The sequence below is a fragment of the Culicoides brevitarsis genome, chromosome 2 (assembly GCF_036172545.1).
Source record: "Culicoides brevitarsis isolate CSIRO-B50_1 chromosome 2, AGI_CSIRO_Cbre_v1, whole genome shotgun sequence".
NCBI classification, from domain to species: Eukaryota; Metazoa; Arthropoda; class Insecta; order Diptera; family Ceratopogonidae; genus Culicoides; species Culicoides brevitarsis.
The window spans coordinates 35399092-35424032 of NC_087086.1; the positions used below are offsets into that span (position 1 = coordinate 35399092).

At 29.4% G+C, this 24941-nt stretch overlaps 4 protein-coding genes across 8 annotated transcripts; 2 read left to right on the forward strand and 2 right to left on the reverse strand.

The window, feature by feature from the left end:
* Positions 1-1898: 1898 nt before the first annotated feature.
* On the reverse strand, positions 1899-14289 carry LOC134831996 (2-oxoglutarate dehydrogenase complex component E1). 5 transcript variants are annotated; one of them, XM_063845852.1, is made up of 11 exons: positions 14157-14289; positions 11813-12098; positions 10267-10467; positions 9822-9945; positions 8629-8884; positions 8337-8571; positions 5647-7262; positions 4557-4704; positions 4341-4495; positions 3715-3897; positions 1899-2065 (listed from the first exon to the last, which is right to left on the reverse strand). In XM_063845852.1, exons 2-11 carry the CDS (start codon positions 12044-12046, stop codon positions 1963-1965), a joined length of 3255 nt encoding a protein of 1084 aa, XP_063701922.1. In that variant the 5' UTR covers positions 12047-12098; positions 14157-14289; the 3' UTR covers positions 1899-1962. The 5 variants fall into 5 exon arrangements, with proteins under 5 accessions (XP_063701922.1, XP_063701923.1, XP_063701921.1 ...); XM_063845853.1 differs by lacking the exons at positions 9822-9945; positions 14157-14289 and adding exons at positions 9280-9382; positions 12824-12990; XM_063845851.1 differs by lacking the exon at positions 14157-14289 and adding an exon at positions 12824-12990.
* A 1705-nt stretch (positions 14290-15994) lies between these two features.
* Positions 15995-17248, forward strand: LOC134831131 (EARP-interacting protein homolog). The gene is made up of 2 exons (XM_063844788.1): positions 15995-16109; positions 16169-17248. The coding sequence occupies exons 1-2, from the start codon at positions 16068-16070 to the stop codon at positions 17207-17209; spliced, it is 1083 nt and encodes a 360-aa protein (XP_063700858.1). The 5' UTR covers positions 15995-16067; the 3' UTR covers positions 17210-17248.
* A 1144-nt stretch (positions 17249-18392) lies between these two features.
* LOC134829278 (ubiquitin-conjugating enzyme E2 C) lies at positions 18393-19606 on the reverse strand. The gene is made up of 2 exons (XM_063842300.1): positions 19370-19606; positions 18393-19190 (listed from the first exon to the last, which is right to left on the reverse strand). Exons 1-2 carry the CDS (start codon positions 19465-19467, stop codon positions 18761-18763), a joined length of 528 nt encoding a protein of 175 aa, XP_063698370.1. The 5' UTR covers positions 19468-19606; the 3' UTR covers positions 18393-18760.
* A 1118-nt stretch (positions 19607-20724) lies between these two features.
* On the forward strand, positions 20725-24039 carry LOC134831809 (translocation protein SEC63 homolog). Its single transcript, XM_063845629.1, has 5 exons — positions 20725-20916; positions 21035-22730; positions 22791-22875; positions 22942-23107; positions 23455-24039. The coding sequence occupies exons 1-5, from the start codon at positions 20793-20795 to the stop codon at positions 23628-23630; spliced, it is 2247 nt and encodes a 748-aa protein (XP_063701699.1). The 5' UTR covers positions 20725-20792; the 3' UTR covers positions 23631-24039.
* Positions 24040-24941: the final 902 nt, after the last annotated feature.

The window sequence follows — 24941 nt, forward strand, 5'->3', positions numbered from 1 at the left end:
TTGCTCTTGATTTAGTTTTCAAATCAAAACTATGTCAAAGAAAAAATTTTTTTTCAGTTTCAATTTTTTGGCAGTTTTGAGTTTTAAAATGATTAAAAATTATAAATTAGAGCCCTCTGACAAATTTTTATCCATTTGGAGCAAGATTTGACAAAAATTGCTTTGACACAGTTTTTGACATAGTTTTTGACACAGTTTTGCTCTTGATTTAGTTTTCAAATCAAAACTGTGTCAAAGGAAAAAATTTTTTTCAGTTTCAATTTTTTGGCAGTTTTGAGTTTTAAAATGATTAAAAATGATAAATTAGAGCCCTCTGACAAATTTTTATCCATTTGGAGCAAGATTTGACAAAAAAATTTTTTCATTACATTAGTCTAATTTTTCAATATACTACCGTTATTGCCAACTTTTGTTCAATACTTCAAAAAATTTCATTTAACTTCAATTCATTAACCTTTTTTTGTATGAAATTTGACGCAAAACTTAAAAAAAACCTTCACTTTTTCCACGAAAAAATTCCATTAGAAACTTTTACGCCGCCGTTTCATTCATAAAACTACACGAACAACCTCCGTACTTTCCCAAAAAAAATCACGATACTTAAATGTGATGTAACAACCATTCTCATACACCCAACGAACATGTTGTGATGACGTCAAACCTCATTCACACATTTACTTTTGTGCTGAAATTCGCAGAAACCCGAGTTCACGTTTTATTTTCGTACGTTTACGTTTCGTATCGTTTTTATCTCTTATACGTCACAGATTTTTATTTTTTTTTGCGATTTCGTGGAATTGTTTTGATGAATCATCGAAAGAAGATATCAGACGAGAGAATGTCGCTTTTTTATTACTGCAATCCGTTCGTGTATTTCAAAATTTGATTAAAAATGATCTTTGGACCCGTGCAAAAATTCAATTTCGTCGTCGCTGCGTAATGAAATTGTACATAAAAAAGTTACTGAAAGTCGTCCAAATATCTTCGGGTCTTACCTCACCTTCGGAAAATGGACCAGAATCTAAGGGAAAGCCTTGAACTTGCATCGCATCGTCCATTAAACGTCTGAATTCTTCTCTGTGTTGGAATTTGTTGCCCGTAGCTGTCGATGCACTTGCAAGGCGTCCCACATATTTGAGTTTTTTATCACTTCTGGAGAAAAAAAAAAATAATTAGTGGGTTTTTATTTATTTTTAATTTATTTTCTTTAATTTTAATAATAATATTTTATATCAAGATTAATTTTTTATTTTTTTTTAGAGATTTTTTTCTGTTTGGGGTCAAAAATCACAAAACATCTATTACTCTACAAATTATCACTGAGGCGAGTGCAAAGCTCTCCTTCTTTAGAAGAAAAGTTGTTGTTGTAATAAGTTTTGTGGTGCATATAAAATTTTTCATATTTTTTTTTTTCATGCAAAAAGTGCAAAAAATTTAACAATTTTTTCCTACAATTTTTTTTTTTACATTGACGACGATTTTTTTTTTGGTTTCCCCCTCCCTTGTCTCCCCCTGGATGGCTCTCAGCCCTCGTAAAATTCAATGATTATTCAACTAAATGGTAAATACTGATGACAACAAACAAAATAAATAAAAATAAGTAAATAATATAAGTAAGCGAAGCATTTTTTTCTTTTTATCAAACAATTAAATACATAAATTACGTACACAATTTCCTACTTTTTTGCGTAATTTGTTCTAAACTAATTATAATTTTTTTCATAATTTACTACAAAATAATAAGTTTGATTATTAAGTGAGTGTTAGTTTAATTTTTTTTTAAATAAAATAAATATAACACTTTAATTAATTAATATTAATTTTTTTTTCGTAAATAATTTTAGGTCTCAAAAATAAATCCAGCTTTTCTTTTCCTGCTTTTTCTTTTTTTCTTTAAATATCTTACACTTAAAAAAAATATTCTTTAATGTAACCATAAAGTGAATAATCATCGTCTAAATCTTATTTAAGCTCCATGGCGTCGTTGAGCAAGTTGTTCAACTCCTTGATGTGTTGCGCCTTGGAACCTGTAGCGGTAGATGGAGCGCATGGACGACCAGCATAGCTTCATGATGAACGCAATTTAAAAAAAAAATAAGAAAAAAGTTAGTTTTTTGTTGAATTAATATTTAAATTGGGGGAAAATTGTGTTTTGACGTGAGGTTTCGTTAAAACATAATTTTCAGTAACAGAAAAAAATAAATAAATAAAAATAATGGAAACAAAAAATGATTAAAAAACAAAAATAAATTATTGGATGCAAGAAAAGTACAAAAAATAACAAAATGCAGACGTTCGTGACAAAAAGTCATTTGCTAATATTTGTTTGCGTTAGACAATCGTTAAGTTAATGGATTATAATTGATTATTTTTTCAAGGAAAATTTTTCGTTAGAGAACTTTTGGAACGTTATAAGACATTGTTACAAGTGAATATTAGGCTCGAAGAACAAAAAATATTTTATTTTGTCAATTTTTTGAATTTGTTTGAAAATTTTAGTGAAGTTTTTAATATTTTTTATTTATTAAAGTTAATTTTTTCCCAAATTTATGATAATTTTTAATAAAAAAAATTAAATAATTTTGAAATAAAATTTTAATTTAAAAAAAAAAAATTTTAAATAATTTTTAAATAAAATTTTAATTTTAATAAAAAAAAATTAAATAATTTTTAAATAAATAAAATTTTATTTTTTTTTTTTTATTTTTTATTTTAATTTTTTTTATTAATTTTTGTCTTTCAATTTGTCACGTGACAAAATTTCATCTAATATCTTTAAAAAAAATTTTTTTAGAACATTTTTAATTTTTTTGCTCATCAAAACAACTTTAAATGTCAAAAAATTTTCGTTTTTTATCAAATTTTTCATCGTCTAAGTTTAAAAATTAAATATTTTTCATTTTTTTATTCAAAATTTATCAATAAAATTTATTAAATCTTATTTTTTCACTAAAATATTTTCAAAAAATTAAAAAAAAAACTTTAAATTGATTCTTATTTATTTTTTTGATTAAAATTTATTTTATTTTTTTTTATTTAAAAATAAATTTATTATTTCTTTGGATATTTATTTTAAAAAATATTAAAAATTATTTATTTAATTCTTTTTATTTTTTTAAAATTTAAAAAATAATTAATTTAATTAAATTTCTCCAAATATTTTAAAAATTTTGTCTTAATTTTATTTTTTTTTTTCATTTTTAATATTTTTGTCGAAAATTTTATTTTTTAAAAAATAAATTTTATAATTTTTTTTTATCGTTTGAACCTAAAAATCACTTGCAACGCTTAATTTTTTAATTTGTTAGTAGGTTTGAATGACTTCATGCATGATGCTTGTTAGTAATTGACAATCTTTAACACACATTTCAAACACATCACATTAAAAAATAAACAAATAAAACAACTAAAAAATGGTTAAATGCACATTTTCGAGACCCAAGACTCCAAGAAACCGCAAAAGAGAGATAGAAAGAAGTGAACGACGATGAATGTGCAACACGAATTCGTTCTAATTTTAATAAAAAAAATGCAAAAAAATAATAGAAATTATGTGAAAATTAGCCAATTCACGCTTTAAACAAGAAAATATTTTTTTTAAAAGAAATTTTCTTGTTTTTAGCCAAATTTTTTAAAATTAAAAATCAAATCGAAAGCCAATTAATTTTTTTTTGCTTCGTGAATGAAAACACAGAGCGAGAGAATCGCCCTCACCTAAATGGTCGTACGGAGCCACGTGCACGCTTAAGCGCCGCATCATCCGGAGCATTGAAATTATCCTTCACCTGGATGGGACCTCGAGTGCCCTTCGAGCCATCATCAACCAAGTGGCTGTCGGCACTCGACTTTTTAATCTTAAGCTTTCCTAACCAGGATTCGTCAGATTTTCCAACGACACTGAAACAATGTGTGTGTTGATTTTTTGTGGTTTTCAAAAAAAATTGATGGAAAATGAACAAAATGGGATGAAAAAATTAAAAAAAATCAAAGCCGTGTGTGTTTTATGTGTTTTTTCCCGTAAATTTCTTCTTAACTTTAAGCCGTCACCAATTAAAAATTTCCCAGAGTCATTCAAAAGTACTCGAACTGTTGTTATTTGGAAGAAAAAATCGACGAAAACCGAGGGATTCTGAGTCAAGTGTTTGCCCTCACACGAAATTAATTGGAATTTCACCAATTTAAGCATGCGTTTGAGTTATTTTCAGCATTTTTTGGGGAAAATCAGGAAAAATCATGGAAAAAACTTAAAAACGGGACCCACAAAGTGTCAAAAATCAGGATTTTAAAGGAAATTAAGACCGAAATTGGAGTTTTTGGGGATTTTCGAGACAAATTCTTACCTGAAGTCACGAGACGAGTTGAGACAGGTATCGAAGCGGGGCAAGACGTAGTTCCAAGCGCCTTGATTCTTGTGTTCTTCTTGTGCCCAGCACAATTCGGCATTGGGATACTTGTTGCATTCGTTCTTCACCAAGTCATATGGGAAGGGAGAGATCTAAAATTTAAAAAAAATTGAATTAAAAATGAGATTTTTTTAATTTTAAAGGGAAATTTACTTGTTCAACACGGGCAATAGCAATGTCATTTTCTAATTTGCGCTCAGCACGGGCTTTTGTCAAGTCATAGTAAACACGACCGCTGCAGAAGATCAATTTCTTGACAGATCCGGGGTTTTCAGCAGCAACTCCCTTTTCGCCAATCATTCTGAAAAAAATAATTTTTTTATTAGAAAATTATTTTTTAATAATTTTTTTTACTAAAAATTAAATAATTTAAAATTTTTTTTTAATTAAATAATTAAAAATTTATTTATTTAATAATTTTAAATTTTTATTAATTAATTTTTAAAATTTTTATTTTTTTCTTTTGCTTTTCAAAATTTTATTTTAAAAATTAAAAATTTTCAAATTAAATTCAAAAAAATAATTCAAAATATTTATAAAAATTAAATAAAATTTTGACTTTAAAAAAATTAAAATAAAAATTTAATAAAATTTAAAAAAATAAAAATTTAATTTTCTTCAGGAATTTAAATTAAATATTTTAAAAATTTCTTGAAGTATTTTTCATAAAATAATTTTTTTTAAATAAATTTAATTATTTATTTTTATCAAATTAATTATTTTTTTTATTTTTATTTTAAAATTTAAAAATTCTTTAATTTAAATATTTTTACAAATTTTTAAATTTTTTTTTTTAATTTTTATTAAATTTTAAACTTTTTTTAATTTAAATATTTTTTAATTTTTTTGAATTTTTATATAATTTAATTAATTTATTTTTCATAAAAATATTAAATTTTTTAAAATTAAATTTAAATTATTTTTTTAACAAATTTTTAATTCTTCGAAAAAATTTAAAGTAAAAAATTTTAAAAATTTAATATGACACTCTTTTTTAAATTTCTTCAATTTTTTAAATTATTTTAATTAATATTTTTTTAAAAAATAATTGGATTTTCATTATTTAGCTTGACGTAAAAAATTTAAAAAAAATTAAAAAAATTAAAATTAATTATTTAAAATTTTGATTCAATTTAAATAATAGAATATTTTTTATGGCATAAAATTTTTAGTAAAAAAATTATTTTTTAATTTTTTTTTGTGAAAAAACAATTTTTTTATTTTAATTTAAAAACAAACTCACCTTTGGAATTCCGTTCCCTCGGTCATATCAGAGAAAGGACTCTTGGCTTCCGGATGACGCAACAACGACTTTGGCGTCATCAAAATCAAGGGTTTACGGAAAGGCAAAGCAATTTGTCGTCGCAAGATATGGAAATAGTTCGCGGGCGTCGTGCAATTCGCCACAATCCAGTTAATATCATGCAATTGTCTGATCGCAAATTCATCCGATTCAGGAGGATAATAATCTGGATCATCTGAGGACATTTGCAAGAAACGTTCGAGACGTGCCGAGGAGTGTTCGGGTCCCATACCTTCCATTCCGTGTGGGTTAAGCATTACCAAACCGCTTTGACGCACCCATTTCGCCTGTCCCGAGGAGATAAATTGATCGGTGATACATTGCGCCGTGTTGTTAAAGTCACCGAATTGGGCTTCCCAACAAACCAAGGCATTCGGGTTTGTCATGGAATATCCGAGTTCGAAGCCAAGTACGCCGTATTCGGACAAGGAACTGTTGCAAACGGTGTAGGGAGCTTGATCGGGGTACAAATGACACAAGGGGCGATAAGTAGCTTTGTCGACAGTTTGATGGTGCAAGACGTGATGACGATGGGAGAAAGTGCCACGTTCGACATCTTGACCCGAGAGACGTACATGGATGCCTTCTTTAAGCAAAGAACCGAAAGCGAAAGCTTCTGCCATGGCCCAATCGGCGACACGAGCTTCAACCATCTCCTTGCGAGCGGCCAAAATACGCATCAAACCCTTGTGAATGACGAATTCGGCGGCATTTGGGGGCGGGGACGAGAAACGATTGCCAATATGGACCAAAGTTTCCTCAATAACGCCCGTCGGCAAAACTTTCAAGGGATCCTTGCCTTCGAAGAAACCAGACCAGGGCGAATCCAACCAATCCTTGTACTTGATATGTGTCTCAGTTTTCGCCTGTTCGAACGCCTCGTCGCAAATTTTGTCATATTTGTCCTTGACATCCTTCACTTCATCCGCTGTCACACATCCTTCCGTGATCAACTTGTTCGAGTACAATTCCAAGCACGGTTTCGTCTGTTTAATCCTCTTATACATCAAAGGTTGCGTGAACATCGGCTCGTCAATCTCATTATGGCCGTTGCGACGATAACTCACTAAATCGATGACAACATCTTTGTGGAAAGTAGCGCGCCATTCAGCAGCGACGCGACAAACGTGCATCACAGCTTCCGGGTCGTCAGAGTTCACGTGGAAAATGGGAGCATTTACGACACGAGCGACATCCGTGCAGTAAGGGGAGGAACGAGAATGACGCGGATCTGTGGTGAAGCCAATTTGGTTGTTGACGATGATGTGAATTGTGCCGTGCGTCGTGTAATCGGGCAGCTCGGACAAGTGCATTGTCTCGAAAACGACACCTTGACCGGAGAAAGCGGCGTCGCCGTGCAACAAAACGGACATTACTTTCTTGCCTTCGTTGTCGCCGCGGTAGAATTGCTCGGCACGCGTTTTGCCTTGTACGATGGGATCGCAGGCTTCCAAGTGAGACGGGTTGGCGACGACAGCGAGACGAATGTTTTTGTTTGTGACGCGATTCAAGCGCTCGATGTATGTGCCCAAGTGATATTTGACATCACCAGAACCCTGAAAAGAGGAAATTTTGTAAGTTTTAATTGAATTTTTTTATTAAATTAATTTTTTTGTTCTAAAAAGTTCGAAAATTTGATGTAAAAATAACTAAAATATTCGAAAAATAAAAAAAAATTAATGAAAAAAATTATTTTTGATGAAATAATTTTTTTTTAAATGAGAAAAGCTATTAAAAAATTGGTTTAAAAAAATAAAATAATTTAAAAAAAAAACTTTGATGGAAAAGAGAAAATATTGAGGTAAAAATTTAATATTTTTGATTTCTTTTATGTTAATTTAATTTTTTTTTTTTTTTTTGATGAAAAATTATTAAAATTTAAAGTTTAATTAAATTCTATAAAAAAATTACTCAAAAAATGTGAAAATTTTTTAAATTTTTAATTTCTTATATTTTTAAGTTGAAAAATTGACACTCTTTGTGTTATTAGAAAAAAAAAATGTTTTGATGGAAAAAGATTTTGGTGAAAAAAATTACTTTTGTTGAAAATAATAATTAAAAATTGAATTAAAAAAATAAAAAAAAAAATTAAAAATAATTTTAAAAATTTTTTTAATGATAAAATATGATTTCACTTTCAATTTTTATTTTATTTTTATTTTATTTTATTTTTTTATTTATTTATTTATTTTTTTTTTTTGAAAAAAAAAAATTAAAAAAAATTAAAAAAAAAATTAAAAAAAAAAAATTAAAAAATTTAAAAAAATTTTAATTTTAAAAAATTTATATTTTTGATTTTAAAAAATTTTGATTTTAAAATTTTTAAAATTTTTAATTTTTTAACTTGACATTAATAAAAATTTTGGCATTTTTAGTAATTTTTTGAAAATTTTTAGCTCATAAAATTTTATCATTTGGTAATTTTCTAATTTTTCTCAATTATGAGCAATTTTCGTTCAAATTTTAATTTAAAAACGTTCGAAAAAATCATATTTGGTCAAAATTGTTTCAAAAGTCAAAAAATTATTGATTTTAAACGTGAAAAAATTATTTTCATCAATTTTTAAGAAAATTTGCATCATTTCAGCTCAAAATTCTATGAAATTCGGTTAAAAAATTCAAAAACTCACATCATCAGCAGCTTCAAGTCCGGCAAATTGTGTGAAAATTTGATGCAACGGCTTACGGCAAACGTTCGCAAGCACATTCAACCTTCCACGATGCGGCATTCCCATGACAATCGATTCAACTCCAAGTCTGGTCGACACATCGATAACTTCCTTCATGGCGGGAATCAAAATTTCGCATCCTTCGAGACCAAAACGTTTTTCCGACGAGAATTTCTTTGCCAAGAAAGCTTCGAATCTACAAAAAATTCATCATGTTAAAACAAAATTTCATTAAAAAATTCAAAAAACTCACCCATGGGCACGCGTCAAACGCGCAAGTAACAATCTCTTTTCCTCATTTGTGAACTTCATCGAATTCGGGGACTCGAATTTCTGACGAATCCAGTTGCACTGCTCCAAAGAGTTGATAAACATGAATTCCACGCCGATTTTGTTGCAGTACGTGTTCTCGAGACGGTTCAAAATTTCGCGCAACGGAAGGAATTTCTCCTTGCCGCCGATGTATGTCGTGCTTGGGAGCTTGAAAACGCGATCCATGTCAGCTTCCTCTGTGGATTCACATGAAAAATGATTAAAATTTGACAAATTTTAGAGAAAAAAGATAGAAAAGCAAAGAAAAAAAAATATTTTTTTGTTAATTTGAAAGGAAAATTAGAAAATCTTGAAATTCGGATAAAAAATCGCTCAATCGCTCTAAAAGCTTGTGTGTGAAAAACGTTCTGCGGCTCGCTAAAAGCTCAAAAATTCAGTTAATGTGCTGGAAAATTATCAACTAAAGTACTAAAAATATCTACAAAATTTAAGAAATGAGTTTTTTTGTGTAATGTCAAGTGTGTGGTGTGAAAAAACCTGCCAATTTCCGAGGAATTTCTCTAAAAAAAGGAAATTTCTTTGCTAAAAAATGGATTTTGGGGCTGCTAAAGGGACAGGCTTCGATACTCACCAAAGTTGTAGGATGCATGAATGTGATAAATTGGGTTCCGGCCTTTTAAGTCAGGGTTTGAGATATCAAGTGGATCTAAAATTGCTGCATTGTGCCCACGAATCTGTACAGACGAGTTTGAGGTTCGTAGATTTTTGTGAAAAATATTTTTTTTTATAATTTTTTTTGTCAATGACATGAATTTTTCGGATGGATGACAATGACTTTGATTAATGTTCAGGTGTGAAAATGTTAAAAATTAATGAAAAGTGTTTTGTGTAATGTTAAAATTTGGTAAAAAATGATAAAATTTAAGAAAAAATTACATCCAACATCGATTTTAGTGCAAAAATGTACAAAAAAGTGAAAAAATTTGTGTTATCACATCCATAGAAGTTGAGAAAATTGAGACAGAGACAAGCAAGGCATCACACCGACAACATTTATGTACAATTTTTCGTTAACACACGCCAAAATTGCTTCAAATTAATCCGAATCTCAAAAGATTTTTGCTTTTTAAGATAGAAAAAAAGAGAAAAATTGTCAAAAAACCGAATAATTACCGAATTGCATGTAAGTTCGTGTAACTTTTTCATTAGCACGTCGTGCAATCCCATCTGGACCAACTTGTTTGTCAACATTAACAATACCCAATGGATCGTAATCGGCTGTTAAATGACCACGTGACTGGATTTTTGATGATTTTGTGAAAAATTGTTAAAAAATTTATTTTTTTTCATGAAATTTTGATGAAAAATGCTTTTTTTTCGCATACAAACGAACAACATTCAACTCACAGACAATAAAAAAATTAATTAAATCATAATAAATCCATGAGAGATAAGAAATGACAGCAGGGCATGCATACTTTTTGAAAACATAATGACTCACAATCCACGTGAAGAAATAAAAAAAATGTGATTTTTTATGATGAAATTAATTTCCCGCCTAATTCCATGAAAATCCAGTCTCCGATGAGGAAAAAAAAACTTTCACGAAATTTCATACCTGGTAGCTACGAATGATAGCTTGCACTGCCAAATGATCGTCGATGAGTTTGTCGTCGATGCGACCTCCAACGGCGCCGCCCATGGGAGCGGAAGGCAACGAGGCGCCCAAATATTGTGACGCAGGAACGTGATTTTTCGGCAGGGGAGCCAACGATGGGGGTGCCGAGTACGAGTTGTTGCGGAAATAGGCGTCCCATGACTAAAAAAAAGTAAGAAAAAAAACAAAAAGTGGTAAAAACAAGTTCTTTCAATGTCGTAACATGGCGACAATAACATGAACGACCTTGATCTTGAAGTGAGATGCATGCGTGTAGATATAGAGTGAATGCAGAGTGAGAGAATTTTTGAGTGCAACGATGCATTTTCTCAATTCTCTCACGAATTTCACTCTCGTGTGCAGTAAATTCGGACGAAATTGAAAAATATTCGTGACACGAAGAATTTTGCTGCTCTTTTTTTATTTTCTGGTTGAAAATTTATGTCACTTTTCCAGATGTTTCAACGATTTTTATTAAAAATTCATATTATAAAGTTTTTTTTTCTAAAAATTTTAAATGACTTTATAAATTTTCTTGATTTTCCTCAGATTTTTCATAATTTTTTGTAAATTTTAATTTTTTCTCCTTTAATTTTTTTCAAATTTTAATTTTTTAATAAAAAATTTCATATATTTTAATTTTTTTCTAAAAAAAAAATTTTTTTGAAATAACCTCAAATTTTTTTTTTTATTTTCATTTTTTTTTTTAAATTATTTTTTAAAAAAGTTTTAACAAGTTTTAATTATTTTCATTTAAATTTTATCATATTTTAATTTTTCAATTGTAATTTTTTTCATAAAAAAAATTTCAAATTTTCCACAATTTTCCTGAATTTTAATTAAAAAAATTTAATAATTTAATTTTTGAAAAATAATTTTCATGAATTTCTCGAGTTTTCCGAAAGCTTTTCACAAATTTTCATGAAATTTTCTTCAGTTTTATAATTTTTTATACAAGTTGATTTTATGATTAATTAGCACATTTAAGAATATGAAAAAAAAATTAATTCTCCACAATTTTTTTTATTTCTTATTTTTTTTTTTAATTTTTAATGATTTTAGAAAATTTTCATTAAAATTTATTTTTTTCTTAAATTTTTCATGTGTTTTCTCGAATTTTTAGAAATTATTCGAGATTTTTTTCAAATATTCATTAAAATTTTCTTAATTTATTTTTTAAATATTTTTTTTTTTATTTTTTATACTTTGAATTTGCTTTTTTAGATTAATTGGCACATTTGGGAAATTAAAAAAAAAATAAAATTTTCATAATTTTTCACTTTTTTCGAAATTTTTTAAGTTTTCAATTAATTTTTATTTTTTTTTTATTTTCACAAAAATTTTTTTTCGGCAGTAAATTTTTTTAAATTTTAAAATCTACATGAGTTGCCTTCAATTTCCTTAAAATTTTTCATGATTCGCCACGAAATTTTACAACTTTTCCGAATTTTCCTCGAATTTTCACTTCAAAACCAAAATCTTTCACTTTCAAAAAAAAAAATCTTACCGCATGAACGGATGTCGGATCCTTCAACCAGGCATTGTACATCTCCTCGACATACGCTGAGCTGCTTCCATTAAGAAAAGGCTCTGCTGCCGTCGAATTGTACAACTTGACGGATGACGCAGCGACCAGTTCATTTGTCAACTTTGACTTGTTGCTGCCCCGCAGAAGCCATGCACCGAAATTTTGTTGGCCCACGGGCGCAATGACGCTAATTGCTGCCTTTGCTCTATGCATCGTGTCTCTTAATACTTTTTGCTTTAAAAATTGTGGATGTCACTCGGTTTTGCTACAACGAGATAAGAAAACAAAAAAAAACGTCAATTAGCGTGTGGGAAGTATTTCTAAGTAAATAATTTTATGACAAAATGTGAAGTCGAGCGATAATAAGTCACGTGCTTCGCGTCAATTTTGCGACTTTTCTTGCATAATTCCAAAGTTTCGGAAATTTCGACGCAGAAACACCTTTTTCCGTTGCGAATGACGTTATCTTGCACGGTCAGCAATATTTATCAACGGCGGCACAAACACAAAGATACCGAAAAAAATTAAATTATTTTGTTATTGTGTAGATAAAAATTGGCAAATTATCAAGTTTTGTGTCTCTGACGTGTGAACCACTGCCGAAAATAATGCCGAGCATGTTGTGACACCTCGCCCTCCGCTTAATTCTCGATAATTCAATGTCAATTTAGAACTTTTTGTTCCGAAACTCGATTTTTTCGACCTTCGTCGGGCACTTTTTCCATCGATTTGTTTATTTTTATTCATTTTTTTACGACTTCATCAAGTCTCGTCAGAATTTTTTTTAAAAAATTCACTTTTTATGTTAAAATTGAACATTTTGTGTAATCAATTGTCACAACACACAAAAAATTGAGCACGAAAAGCGAAAGGAAATTTTTTCGAAATATTTGACACAGAAAAGTACTCTCTTATATAACACTTGGTCGTTGAAAAATACGAAAAAAATCGCTTTTCCCTATGTAGGTCAGACGAAAATCTTCCACGTACCTTAATTTCGTCGAAGATTTTTGGTACTTTACGACTTGGAGTCGTTCGAAAAACGGAAAAAGTACAAAAATTTGCCAAAAAATCGAATTTTTTCTTGATTACGCGAGCTACGCGACGACTTTTGCTGCGAATGTTGTCGCGCCGAATGTTCAAACACAACTGAGAAATTACTCAGAGGCAGGATTGTGCGAGAAAACGAGTCAGCTGAGCGCGATACGTGCATGACTGAGGTAAACAGAGAGATATTTGCGTCGTTTCTCATCAAAAAAAGTTGTTGTTGTGCTACTTTTGTGTCATCGAGTCAATATTGTGTCTGTCGGAGATGCGTAAATGACGAAGATAAGGCACGAGATGTGAAGCGGGCGTCATGTTTGCTTAATTAAGACCTTGTTTGTGCCTCATAACTCATTAAATCTGGTCCAAACTGACGAAATTTCTGGATTTCTTGTGTTTGTTTAGCTTTTAGCGACGTTCCAGAGTACAAAAATCGAGTTCGCCGACCGATATGGACTTCAAACGTCGGAAAAAATTCACATTCTGTGGTAGGTCAGTACTGATAACCCTCGTCTAGACCATTTTGACGTCTAAAAAACTCCTTTTACGGCTTTCGATGATGCCATTGCGCAACTCCGTCGGGGGCTCGTCTTGCTAAACATCAAAATTTATGTCAAAAATTATTTTTTATGGCATTTTGACACAAATACAGCGCCAACAGGTTTGTTAAACTTGATCACTTTCGTTCCACACTCTATTCTTAGAGGTCGTTAATCATTTAATTGTATACAAAACCTGATTTATAACACGTCTACTAACGTCTTTCGTGCACTATGTGCATCAAACATGTGTTTGGCAATTCAGGTCAACCTTTTTATTTACGTGTCTCTGTCGATAGAATCTCCTTTTCATTATCAGTGGTAGTAAAATTCGTCAAAAGCTGTTAAAAATTTGATGATAACGCCGCCGCGCCATAAACCAGTTCTCGGAATCCCCCGAAAATCAATAAAATTAACAGTTGGTTCTGGTTTGTGACTCATTTGATTGATGACTCGCTCCCTTTTTTTTCGCTTTTTCTAACCTCGAAATTCTTGGGAGAAAAGTTTTTTTAATTTTTAATAATTTTTCATGAGAAATATTTTTTTTCGCATATTTCACAAACGGAATTTTCCCTTGATTTCACTTTAAACACACTTGCACAGTGCATTTTTCAAGGCAAACCGCATAAAAGTTTCAAATGAAAATTTTCAATAGCAGAAAATAGGCACTGAGATTCACAGCAATTTTTTCTTTCACTCGATTTTTGTATTTTGCGGGATTAGTTTTGAATAATTTTTACCTTTTTTTGATGCACAATCACTTTAATTTTGTGTCACAATGGAATTTGTGAGTGTTTGAGACAGTTTTCTGCGAATATTCGAAAGATTTATGCAAAATTATGCAATTTCGGTGATACACAACAACCGAGAATATTTCGTTACTCCTCACGTGAAATTTGGGTTGGCTGAAAGTGATAATTTGATACGTCTGAGGGCAAATTTTTTGAAGCATACTAAATTTTTTTTTTTTTTTTGAAATTCAAAATTTACAATTTCGATTTTTATTTTTGCAACAAAATTTGTTTTTAAAAAAATTTAAAAAATAAAAATCTTGTCTAAAAAAATTATTACTAAATTTATGGAATTTAAATTTTAAAATTTTATTTAGAATTATTTTTTTGCGGATTTTTTTTTTTTTTTAATCATTTTTTGAATCAAATTTTAAATTAAAAATAAATGAAAATTGTTTAAATTCAATAATTTTTTATGAAAACATATTCATTTTTTTTTAATTTTAAAAAGTTCTTAATAATCTTTTAAATTACTCAAATCTTTTTTTGGAGATTTTCTTTCGTTTTCATAAATTTTTCAAATTTCATTAAAAATAGGGCTCTCTTACGAAATTTTGAAAATTGAGCTCCTTAGATCACGGTTCTCCAGCTCAAATTGAAGGTTTTGGCATTAGAAACAACTTTTGTTTTGGACTTTTTCAAAATTTTGCGTTTTCGATGTACAGGAGCCATTTAAAGATGTTAGCGAAAAAATCCTCTTATTATGAGGGCTCACATACCGATTTTTCAAAATTTTTTCAACTTTTGTAGATCACGGTTCTCCAGCTCAAATTGAAGGTTTTGGCATTAGAAACAACTTTTGTTTTGGACTTTTTCAAAATTTTGCGTTTTCGATGTACAGGAGCCATTTAAAGATGTTAGCAAAAAAAATTGATGAAAAAAAATTTAAGTCAAAATCCTCTTATTATGAGGGCTCACATACCGATTTTTCAAAATTTTTTTAACTTTTGTAGATCACGGTTCTCCAGCTCAAATTGAAGGTTTTGGCATTAGAAACAACTTTTGTTTTGGACTTTTTCAAAATTTTGCGTTTTCGATGTACAGGAGCCATTTAAAGATGTTAGCGAAAAAAATTGATGAAAAAAAATTTAAGTCAAAATCCTCTTATTATGAGGGCTCACATACCGATTTTTCAAAATTTTTTCAACTTTTGTAGATCACGGTTCTCCAGCTCAAATTGAAGGTTTTGGCATTAGAAACAACTTTTGTTTTGGACTTTTTCTAAATTTTGCGTTTTCGATGTACAGGAGCCATTTAAAGATGTTAGCGAAAAAAATTGATGAAAAAAAATTTAAGTCAAAATCCTCTTATTATGAGGGCTCACATACCGATTTTTCAAAATTTTTTCAACTTTTGTAGATCACGGTTCTCCAGCTCAAATTGAAGGTTTTGGCATTAGAAACAACTTTTGTTTTGGACTTTTTCTAAATTTTGCGTTTCCGATGTACAAGAGCAATTTAAAGTTTCATAACGATATTTCATATTAATTCGAAAAAGCGTTATAGGCCTCATAACGCTTTTTAGTTTTAGAATTCAGTAAAAAAATACGATAATGAAACAAATTAATATAAATTTAGAGATTTAAATATTTTTACCTTAAAAAAAATTTTACCTCATAAAATACCTTTTATGACTTCAAAGCTTTTAATAACATTTTCAGACGATTTTTGATGAAAAATGAGCAAAGTATATGAAAAAGTATTTTTGAATCATCATCAAAAAATTTTTTTAGTACGACTTGTAAAAAAACAAGCCCATACACTTACCAAAGTATCACTTTCGATCGTCTCAATTTAATCAAAACAGTATCAGCTTGAATTGAAACCAACATTCCTTCGTATTTTTGCCTTATTTTCCATCATGGATGAGGCAAATTCAGTAATTTATGGCGTCGATAATCAAGTAACTTTTAATTTTCTTCTCAACTTGTCAAAAAATCTTTAAATTCCTTCAATTTTCAGACCCGTTCCTTATGTTCGAGCAACTCTGACGTCGTCCAATTCTACATTGGCACACAATCTCTCAAGCCGAACAACCAAATTCACTGCATCGAATTGCTGTCGGAGAACGAAGACAGTCCCGTGTCGTACAAAACAACCGTTTACGCCTTTCCTCACGGCGAAATCTGGCAACTGCGGTTTTCGCCGCACGAATCTGACTTGATGTCTTGCGTTTTCAGCGAATATCAAAACTCTCAGGTGACAATGAAGACTGCTTTACTTAAGTTACCGGGCTCCGAGGTGTCTCCTGACAACGAATATCTCCAATTTGCCGACACACAAGTCCTCGAAACGGATGGAAGTGAAATAAAAACGACAGAATTCAATCCTTCGGATGCGAATCTCCTCGCGATTGTCTTGGATGACAAAATTAAAGTCATGTCGCGTGCCGAAAGTGCTTACACTACCATCGCCGAAGTGCAAAATGGCAAAAATGGACCAAAATTCACGGGCGGCAAATGGTCTCAGCAAAACGCGAATCAATTTATCGCCTTGCACGAAGGCGCCGTGAAGAGTTTCGACACGCGCGACATGAATCACGTTGCCTGGACAATTGAAGAGGCGCACGGGCAGCAGCTGGTTCGCGATTTGGACTGTAATCCGAACAAACAATGTCATCTCGTGACGGGAGGCGATGATGGCGCCTTGAAGATTTGGGATTGTCGGAGTGTGAAGCAACCTGTTTTTGCGAGATCTGATCACAATCATTGGATTTTTAGTGTGAGATTCAATACATTTCACGATTCGTTGGTTTTGTCGTCGAGTTCGGACAATAAAGTGATTCTGACGTGTGCGAGAAGCGTTTCTTCCGAAGCTGATGAAGAAGGAGTTGAACGAACGTTGTCTGATGGATTGTTGCAAATGTTCGAACAGCACGAGGATTCGATTTATTGCTGTGAATGGTCGAGCGTTGATCCCTTTACGTTCGCTTCTCTGAGCTTTGATGGAAGAATTATCATCTCGCAGGTCCCGAAACAGTATAAATATCAATTTTTAATGTAAAAAAAAATAAAATAAAAAATAATTGAATTAAATTAAAAAGTTTTCATAAAAATTTTGTGTTAAATTAACAAAAATCGAAATAAAAAATTATTTAAAATATCATATAAATATTTTTTTATCGAAAAATTCAGAAAAAAAAAATTTTAAAAATTATAAACATATTTTTGAGCTTTTTCATATTTTGATTTTTCATAAAAAAAATATTAAAAAATTTTTGAAAATTATTTTTTTTAAACCAAAAATATTAAAAGAATGAAAAAAAAATTAAATTATTTAACAAAATATTGGAAACCCAATTTAATTAAAATTGAAAAAAAAATATTAAAAAAATTTTTTTTTTATACCTAAATTGTTTTTATCGAAAAAAATTAAGAAAAAAAAAATATTAACATATTTTTGAACATTTTAAAATTTTTCTTCTCATTAAAAAAGGAAAATAAATTATTAATTTTTTTTTAAATTAAAAAAATTATAAAAAAATAAAAAATTTAATTAAATTACGCTTAATTAAATTAAATTTGTATTACAAAAAAATGATCTTCCAATTTAATAAAAATTGAAAAAAGTTAAAAATATTTTTTAAATTATTTTTTTTTCGACACAAAGTTAAGGTTGAAAAAGTAGAAAAAAAAATATTAAAATTAAATAATTTTTAAATCAATTTTTATAAATTTAATTAAATTTTTTAAATAATTTTAATAAATAATAAAATTTTTAATTTAAAAAAAAATAATAATAAATTAATTATATTTTAATTTTATTTGTTGAATTTTTAAAAAAATAAATTAAATTTAAATAATTTTTTTTAATTCAACAAAAAAAAAATAAATTAAATTGAATTAAAAAATATTTAAAATTTAATTAATTTCTTTTCAAATTAAAAAAAAAAATTATATATTAAATTAATAAAAAAAAATTCTAAATAATATGTCTAAAAAATAAAAAAAAACAGCAAAAATTTACAATTTAAATAATTTTTTTTTATATTATCTCTTTTTTTAATTTTATTTTTTTTTTGTTACATATTTTTACCGTAAATCAATTAAAATTGCAATTTTTTTAGACATAATCGTTACATAATTGAGAAATTAGCTATTTTTATATATTTAATTCCAAAGACACTTCTATTGACTTTTTGTTTTTGTGGATATGAGAGGCTTGATGAGAAATTTTTATTTATTTATTTTTAATTTGAAAAGAGATTTGTACTTGAATTGATGATGATGAATGAATGGTCTCAATAGAAATGTCCTTCCTTGTTGAGAATGATAATTTAAATATTTGAAAAAAAGAAAAACAAAAGGGGTGAGTCTAATTTGCTGCTCAGTGTCAAAGAGAGAGAATTTTTCAAAAGAAATAAAAAAGCAGCGAATTTACAATTAAAGCACTCTTTTTCACTCACGCACACAATTTTTTAAACCGATTTTCATTTTTTTTTTAATTCTATCTACCGAGAAATGATGAAAAATATTGTAAATTTTTAAAGAGAGTGATTTTTTTTTTGGTGAGAATCGAGAAATAATAATAATAATTATATAGCGTGAATGAAATCTAACAATCTTTGTTCTTTTCGTAAAATTCATCTAGATATTTTTTGTATAATGCCTGATTCGACCACATTTGACTGGCTTGTGCATTGAGAGGTGACTCGTTATTGGGTTCGCCGAGCAACGATTGGATGGAAAGCAAGATCGTCCTGACGTCGTACAGCGCCGACCATTTATCTTTGAGGATGTCGAGGCAAATGGCGCCACTCAGATCGACGTTTGGATGAAAGCAAGGTGTCACGAATTTCACGACAGGTGCCGTGTACGGATACGAATTCGGGAAATCCAGCGACAACTTGTATTTTTGTCCTTGATATACCGTGCCCTCGGGTCCCGTTATCGTGCCGATCCATTTGAAGAAATTCTCGCCCTCCGGAAATGCCGAGACTCCGTGGCCCGCAGACATCATCAAAGCCATCAGCTCTTTTTGTAATCTAAAAAAAAATAAAAAAAATTTCAATTTTTCGCATAGAAACAATGACGCGACGAACACAACAAACAACAACGACATTAATTAGCAAGCCAGCAGCAAGACAACAAAAAAAATAGAGAAATTTCTCTAGCGTACTCACACAAAGCGCGTCGTGTACGATGTAATTTTTTGTATACGTACCTCTTGGAAACACTATGGCTATCGAAGGTTGTTTTCACATCTTCGCTGTTCTTCAATGCGGACGAGTGTGGGCGATCTGGATTGATATTTTGTGCCATTGTCGTGTTACGTATCGGATTCTAGTTGAAATTTGTAGTTTTTGCGACAGGAAATTAGCTAAATTTGAATTTTTTGATAGAATGCACAAGCCGAGGGAAATTCGTTTAACAATTTATCGGCCCACAGCGAGTTTCTCAAACAACTGTCATCTTCAAAAATTTCCGTTAACACATTTTGATGCGCCTCAGATTGTGTTTTGAGAGAATTTTGAATTAACATTGGGCATTTTTTTTGTTAGATTAGTGATGTAAAAAATTTTTTTTGAACTTTTAAAATTTTTTTTTCGACCTTAATTTTTTTTTATCATTTTTTTTTAAAATCGAAGAAAATTTCCAAATTGAATTTTATGATTTTTTTAAAATTAAATTTTTTAATTCAATTTTAAGCTCTTGGATTTTTGGAATGAATTTTTAATCAATTTGAAATTACTTAAAAGGAAATTTTCAAAAAATACTTACTGAAAATTTTTGTTTTATCGAAAATGAAACAATTTTCAACAGAAAGGACTTTCTTTTAAAAGCCTTTTTTTTCTTGATTTTTTTAAATTTTAATATAAATATTTTTTTTTTAAAAAGATAAAACAATTTTTTTCTTTCAAAGAATTTTTCAAAAAAAAATTTTTATAAAAATTTTTTCAAACTCTTTTTCTAATTTAATTTTTTTTAAATATTTCTATCAAATTATTTTAATTTTTAAAAACGATGAGACAAAATTTGTTTTCTGAAAATTTTTTTTATAAAGAATTTTTTAAAATTTTTTGAAAATTTTAGAAGTCTTCTCATGGATTATTTTAAAATTTTGCAAAATGACGAGACAAAACCTTTTTTCTGAAAACTTTTTTTATAAAAATTTTTTAACTCTTTCAAAATTTCAGAAATCTTTTGGTCTACTTTTTTTCAATTTTAATAAACGATGAGACAAAATCTGTTTTTGAAGGATTTTTTTTATAAAAATTTTTAACTTCTTCCAAATTTCAGAAATTTTTTCTTCGATTTTTTCAATTTTTAGAAACGATGACACAAAATATGAGAATTTTTAAAAAAAAATTTTATGAAGATTTTTCAAATTTTCTCATATTCAGAAATTTTCGTATCGATCAATTTTGATTTCAAGACTTTTTAAGAATTTTTAACTTTTTCCGACTTTTCAAAAAAATCTAAAAGTCAAATTTCAAAACTGTCAAAAAAATTCGAGTACTCGAAATTTGACAAGTATTCACACTTGACACCGCTACTCGCACAGTATCCAATCAAAAAAATCGTGAAATTGACGTGTCCGGGTAAATTTCACAAATTTAGTCAATCTTTTTAAATGAATCGCCGGAATGGCTGGGCAAAAATTTGAGTACGATGAAACGGGCAAGTCATTCCTGTATTTCATCTTGTCATTTTTGGCGTTAATTTTGATCCCCTCATCGTTTTATCTGTGGCCTAAAAAACAATCCAAAGGTAAATTTTTCTACTTCTTCTATCAGTCATGTGTGTGTGTATGCGTGGCCCGTTATATTACCTACGTGTTCCAAATTACTAACAATTACTCCGAAATTTCTCCATAAAATTCTTGCAGAAGTCGAGGACAAGGATGTGTGCCAGTGCGAAGGATGCGTCAACAAACGCCTGGAATTGACAAAACAGAACAAAAGTCACGTCAGATCGTTCTTCATCAAGACCGCAATTATCGTGGGATGGATAATTTTCGCTCTTGTGGTTTACAAAGTCTCCCAATTCGATTATGAACTGGCGAATTTCGATCCGTACGAGATAATGGGAGTGCCGCCGGGTGCTACAACCGCCGAAATTCGTAAAATGTACAAGAAAATGTCGCTTGTGCTGCATCCGGATAAGGAAACGGGTGACGAAAAGAAGTTTATGATGCTTACGAAGGCATATCAGGCCTTGACTGACCCCGAAGCGCGGAAAAATTGGGAAAAATATGGAAACCCGGATGGACCTGGAGCAATGTCCTTCGGAATTGCACTTCCTTCGTGGATTGTCGAGAAAGATAACTCCGTTTATGTGCTCGGATTGTACGCGCTGGTGTTTATGGTAGCATTACCCGTTGCCGTAGGTACTTGGTGGTATCGTTCGATCCGTTTTAGCGGCGACAAAGTCTTGCTTGACACGACGCAGATGTATTTCTACTTTTTCCACAAGACCCCGATGATGGCGATGAAACGTGTCATCATGATTTTGGCTGCCAGTTTGGAATTTGACAAGCGACACAACTCCCAAGTCGTCGAAAGGCAATCCGATAATGACGAAGTCCCTCAATTAATCAAACAACTCCCGAATTTGAACGAAAAATGCAAAGAAATGCCACTTTGCCGGACTTATTCGATCAAAACTCGGGCAATTTTGCACGCACATCTCAGCCGAATCCCCTTAAATCCCGAAACGCTCGACAAAGATCGTCAATTTATCCTGAAAAAGTGTCCCTACTTGATCCAAGAGATGGTTTCGTGCGTCAATCAACTCATAATCTTGGCATATGCGCGTCGCATCTCCAAATTACCGCACATCGAAACGATCGAGAACTGCATGAAATTGTCGCCGCTCATCGTGCAAGGCCTGTGGGAGTTCAAAAGTCCCCTGCTTCAACTGCCTTACCTCACGGACGACAATTTGCGGTATTTTGTGGCAAAAAAACGCCCCATACGCACACTCCAGCAATTCGCACAACTTTCGCCCGAGGAAACGCGCAGCATTTTGCGAAATCTCACCGAAACGGAATACGAAAATGTCATGAAAGCCCTCGGAAATATGCCAGTTGTGGATTTCAGCATACGATGCGAGGTTGTTGACGACGATAACACAAATGTCGTGACGGCGGGAGCTATTGTTACCGTTACGGTGTTCCTGAAACGTCGAAATATGAGTGAATTATTCGGCGCATCGACAATTAACGAGAAGGCATTGATCAAGGATGCCTCGAAAGATGGCGAAGAAGCGACGGGCGAGGCAGAAGAAGGCGATGCCGTGGCACAAAAACCCAAAAAACCCGTGTGGATGAAGAGTAAGGGCGGCAAAGGAGGCAAAAGTAAGAGTAAAGGATCAAAACCGAAGGTAAAGGCAGCAGGAAATGCCGCTACAACGACAACTGCAGCAACAACGACACCGAATACGGAGAAAAAATCGAAGAAGGAACGTGAGGATTCGGATGACGAGACGTCTGAAAGTGAAAATGAAGAAGAAGAACGGAAGAAGGAGTCCACAGATGACGAGAAAAAGTCAAATGACGACGATGATGACCTTGAATGGGAAAAGTAAGCCTTGAATTTTAAAAATTTTAATGAAAAATTACTAAATTTGATAAAAATTTTCAGATTCCAAAAGAAATTGAACAAAAAAGAAAAACTGGAGGGAAAATCTAAAGTGTCTCATTCAGTTCACAGTCCATTATTCCCTGAAGTAAGTCAAAAATTTTTATTTTCAAGAAAAATTCATTTAAAAAAATTAAAAAATTTGAAATTTTAGGACAAACAAGAATATTGGTGGACTTACATCTGCGATCGCAAATCAGGTACACTCCTAACAGCACCGTATCACGTGACAAATTTGGTCGATTACGAAGAAGTTCAGCTTAAATTCACAGCTCCGCGATGGGCTGGCGTCTATACATTCAATGTGTGTCTGCGATCAGGTAAATTTTTGATAATTTTCCTAAAAAAATATTTTTTTATTGAAAAAAAAATTAAAAAAAAATATTTAAAAAAAATAAATTTTTAATGAAAAAAAAATTTCAAAAAAAATAATTTTTAATTAAAAAAAAAAAAAAAAAATAATTTTTTAATTAAAAAAAAAATTTAAAAAAAAAATATTTTTTTAATTAAAAAAAAATAATTTTTAATTAATAATTAAAAAAAAATAATTTTTTAATAAAAAAAATTTTTTAATAATTTTTTAAAAAAAAAATTTTTTTTTAAAAATTTTTAAAAAAAAATAATTTTTTTTAAATAATTTTTTAATGATAAAAAATATTTTTTTTAGATTCCTACCTCGGAATGGATCAACAACTCGACCTTAAGTTAGATGTTAAGGAAGCCACTGCAATTCCCACAGAGCTGCCCGAATGGGATCTCAGCGAATCAGAAGCGGAACAGCACGACGAACAAGCTAACGAGAGTGAATTCACAACAGACTCGTCTGATGCGGAAGACGATTAAGCAAATCGCATTTCTAGAAATATTTTTTTTTATTTTCCTCAGAGGAAAATTTATGAATGTTGTTAGTTTTTTTCTTCTTTTTTTTATTAATTATTACAAAAATTTAATTTCATGTGGAATCCATCACACGATTTCTTATTTATATAGAAGATAAGATGTGTAGGAACGGTAAATTTGATGTCAAAGAAAAACAAACAAAATATTTAAATAAATAGTTAATTGCTTTATTTTCTAAATAATACGATAGAAATTCCTAAAAAAATATAGTTTTCCGATTATTTTTAAAGAAATTCATTGGACTGTAACATAAATTTAGAAGAAACAAAAGAAAAAGGATATTTTCTTATAAAAAATGATTAAAATTGAAATAAAATGACGCAACTGGCGTTTGCTGGGAGCGAGTTCTATACCGAAAAAGTTGTTTTTATTTTATACTCACTTCTACTTTAAAAAAGTATTTTTTATAAAAATTTTAATTTTAATTGAAATAATTTTTTTTTATAGATGGTTTTTACTTAAAATTATTCAAAATTTATCGAAAATTTTAAGAGATTTTTGAAGATCGTGCAGTTTTTTCGAAAATTAAAAATATTTTAATTAAATTTCTTCAAAAATGTTGACTTTATGGCCAAATTTGAAGAAAATTTAAAATAAATTCTTTAAAACGAGCAACTTTTGAATAAAAACTTACCACAAATTCAAAAAATTTAAAAATTTGACAATTAAATTTTGTTCAATTATTTCTCAAAAATGAAAAAAAAAACTAAAACTAAGAATTCGTTTTAAAAAAATTTTTGAAAAATTTTCTAAAAAATAAGTCTCATACAAAAAATTTAGAAAAATGTGATTAAAAAATTTATAAATTATTAAAATGAATTTTTTTTATTAATATAAATGTAAATTAAATTAATTAATCATTATTTTTATTAAATTTAATATTAAAATTAAATTTTATTTTTTTTAATTAAATAATTTAATTAATTAACTCACTCGACTTGTTTATATTTTCTCCTGAAAAAAAAAATTTAAAAAATGTTTAAATAAAAAAAAGTCATTTTTCTACATTTTTAAACATTGAAGTTCTTATGAGTATAAAAATTTATTAAAAATTTTAATTAATTTATTTGATCGTTTTATTAATTTTATAATAAATTTGTTTGTTATTACTCTTTTAATTGTTTTTTTTAATATATTTTGACTTTTTTGTAAAAATAATTAAAAAAAAATATTTTTAAAAAATTGTTTTTATTATTCACTAAATTATTCACTACGATATTTAATTAAATTATTTAATGAAAAAAAAAATTAAAT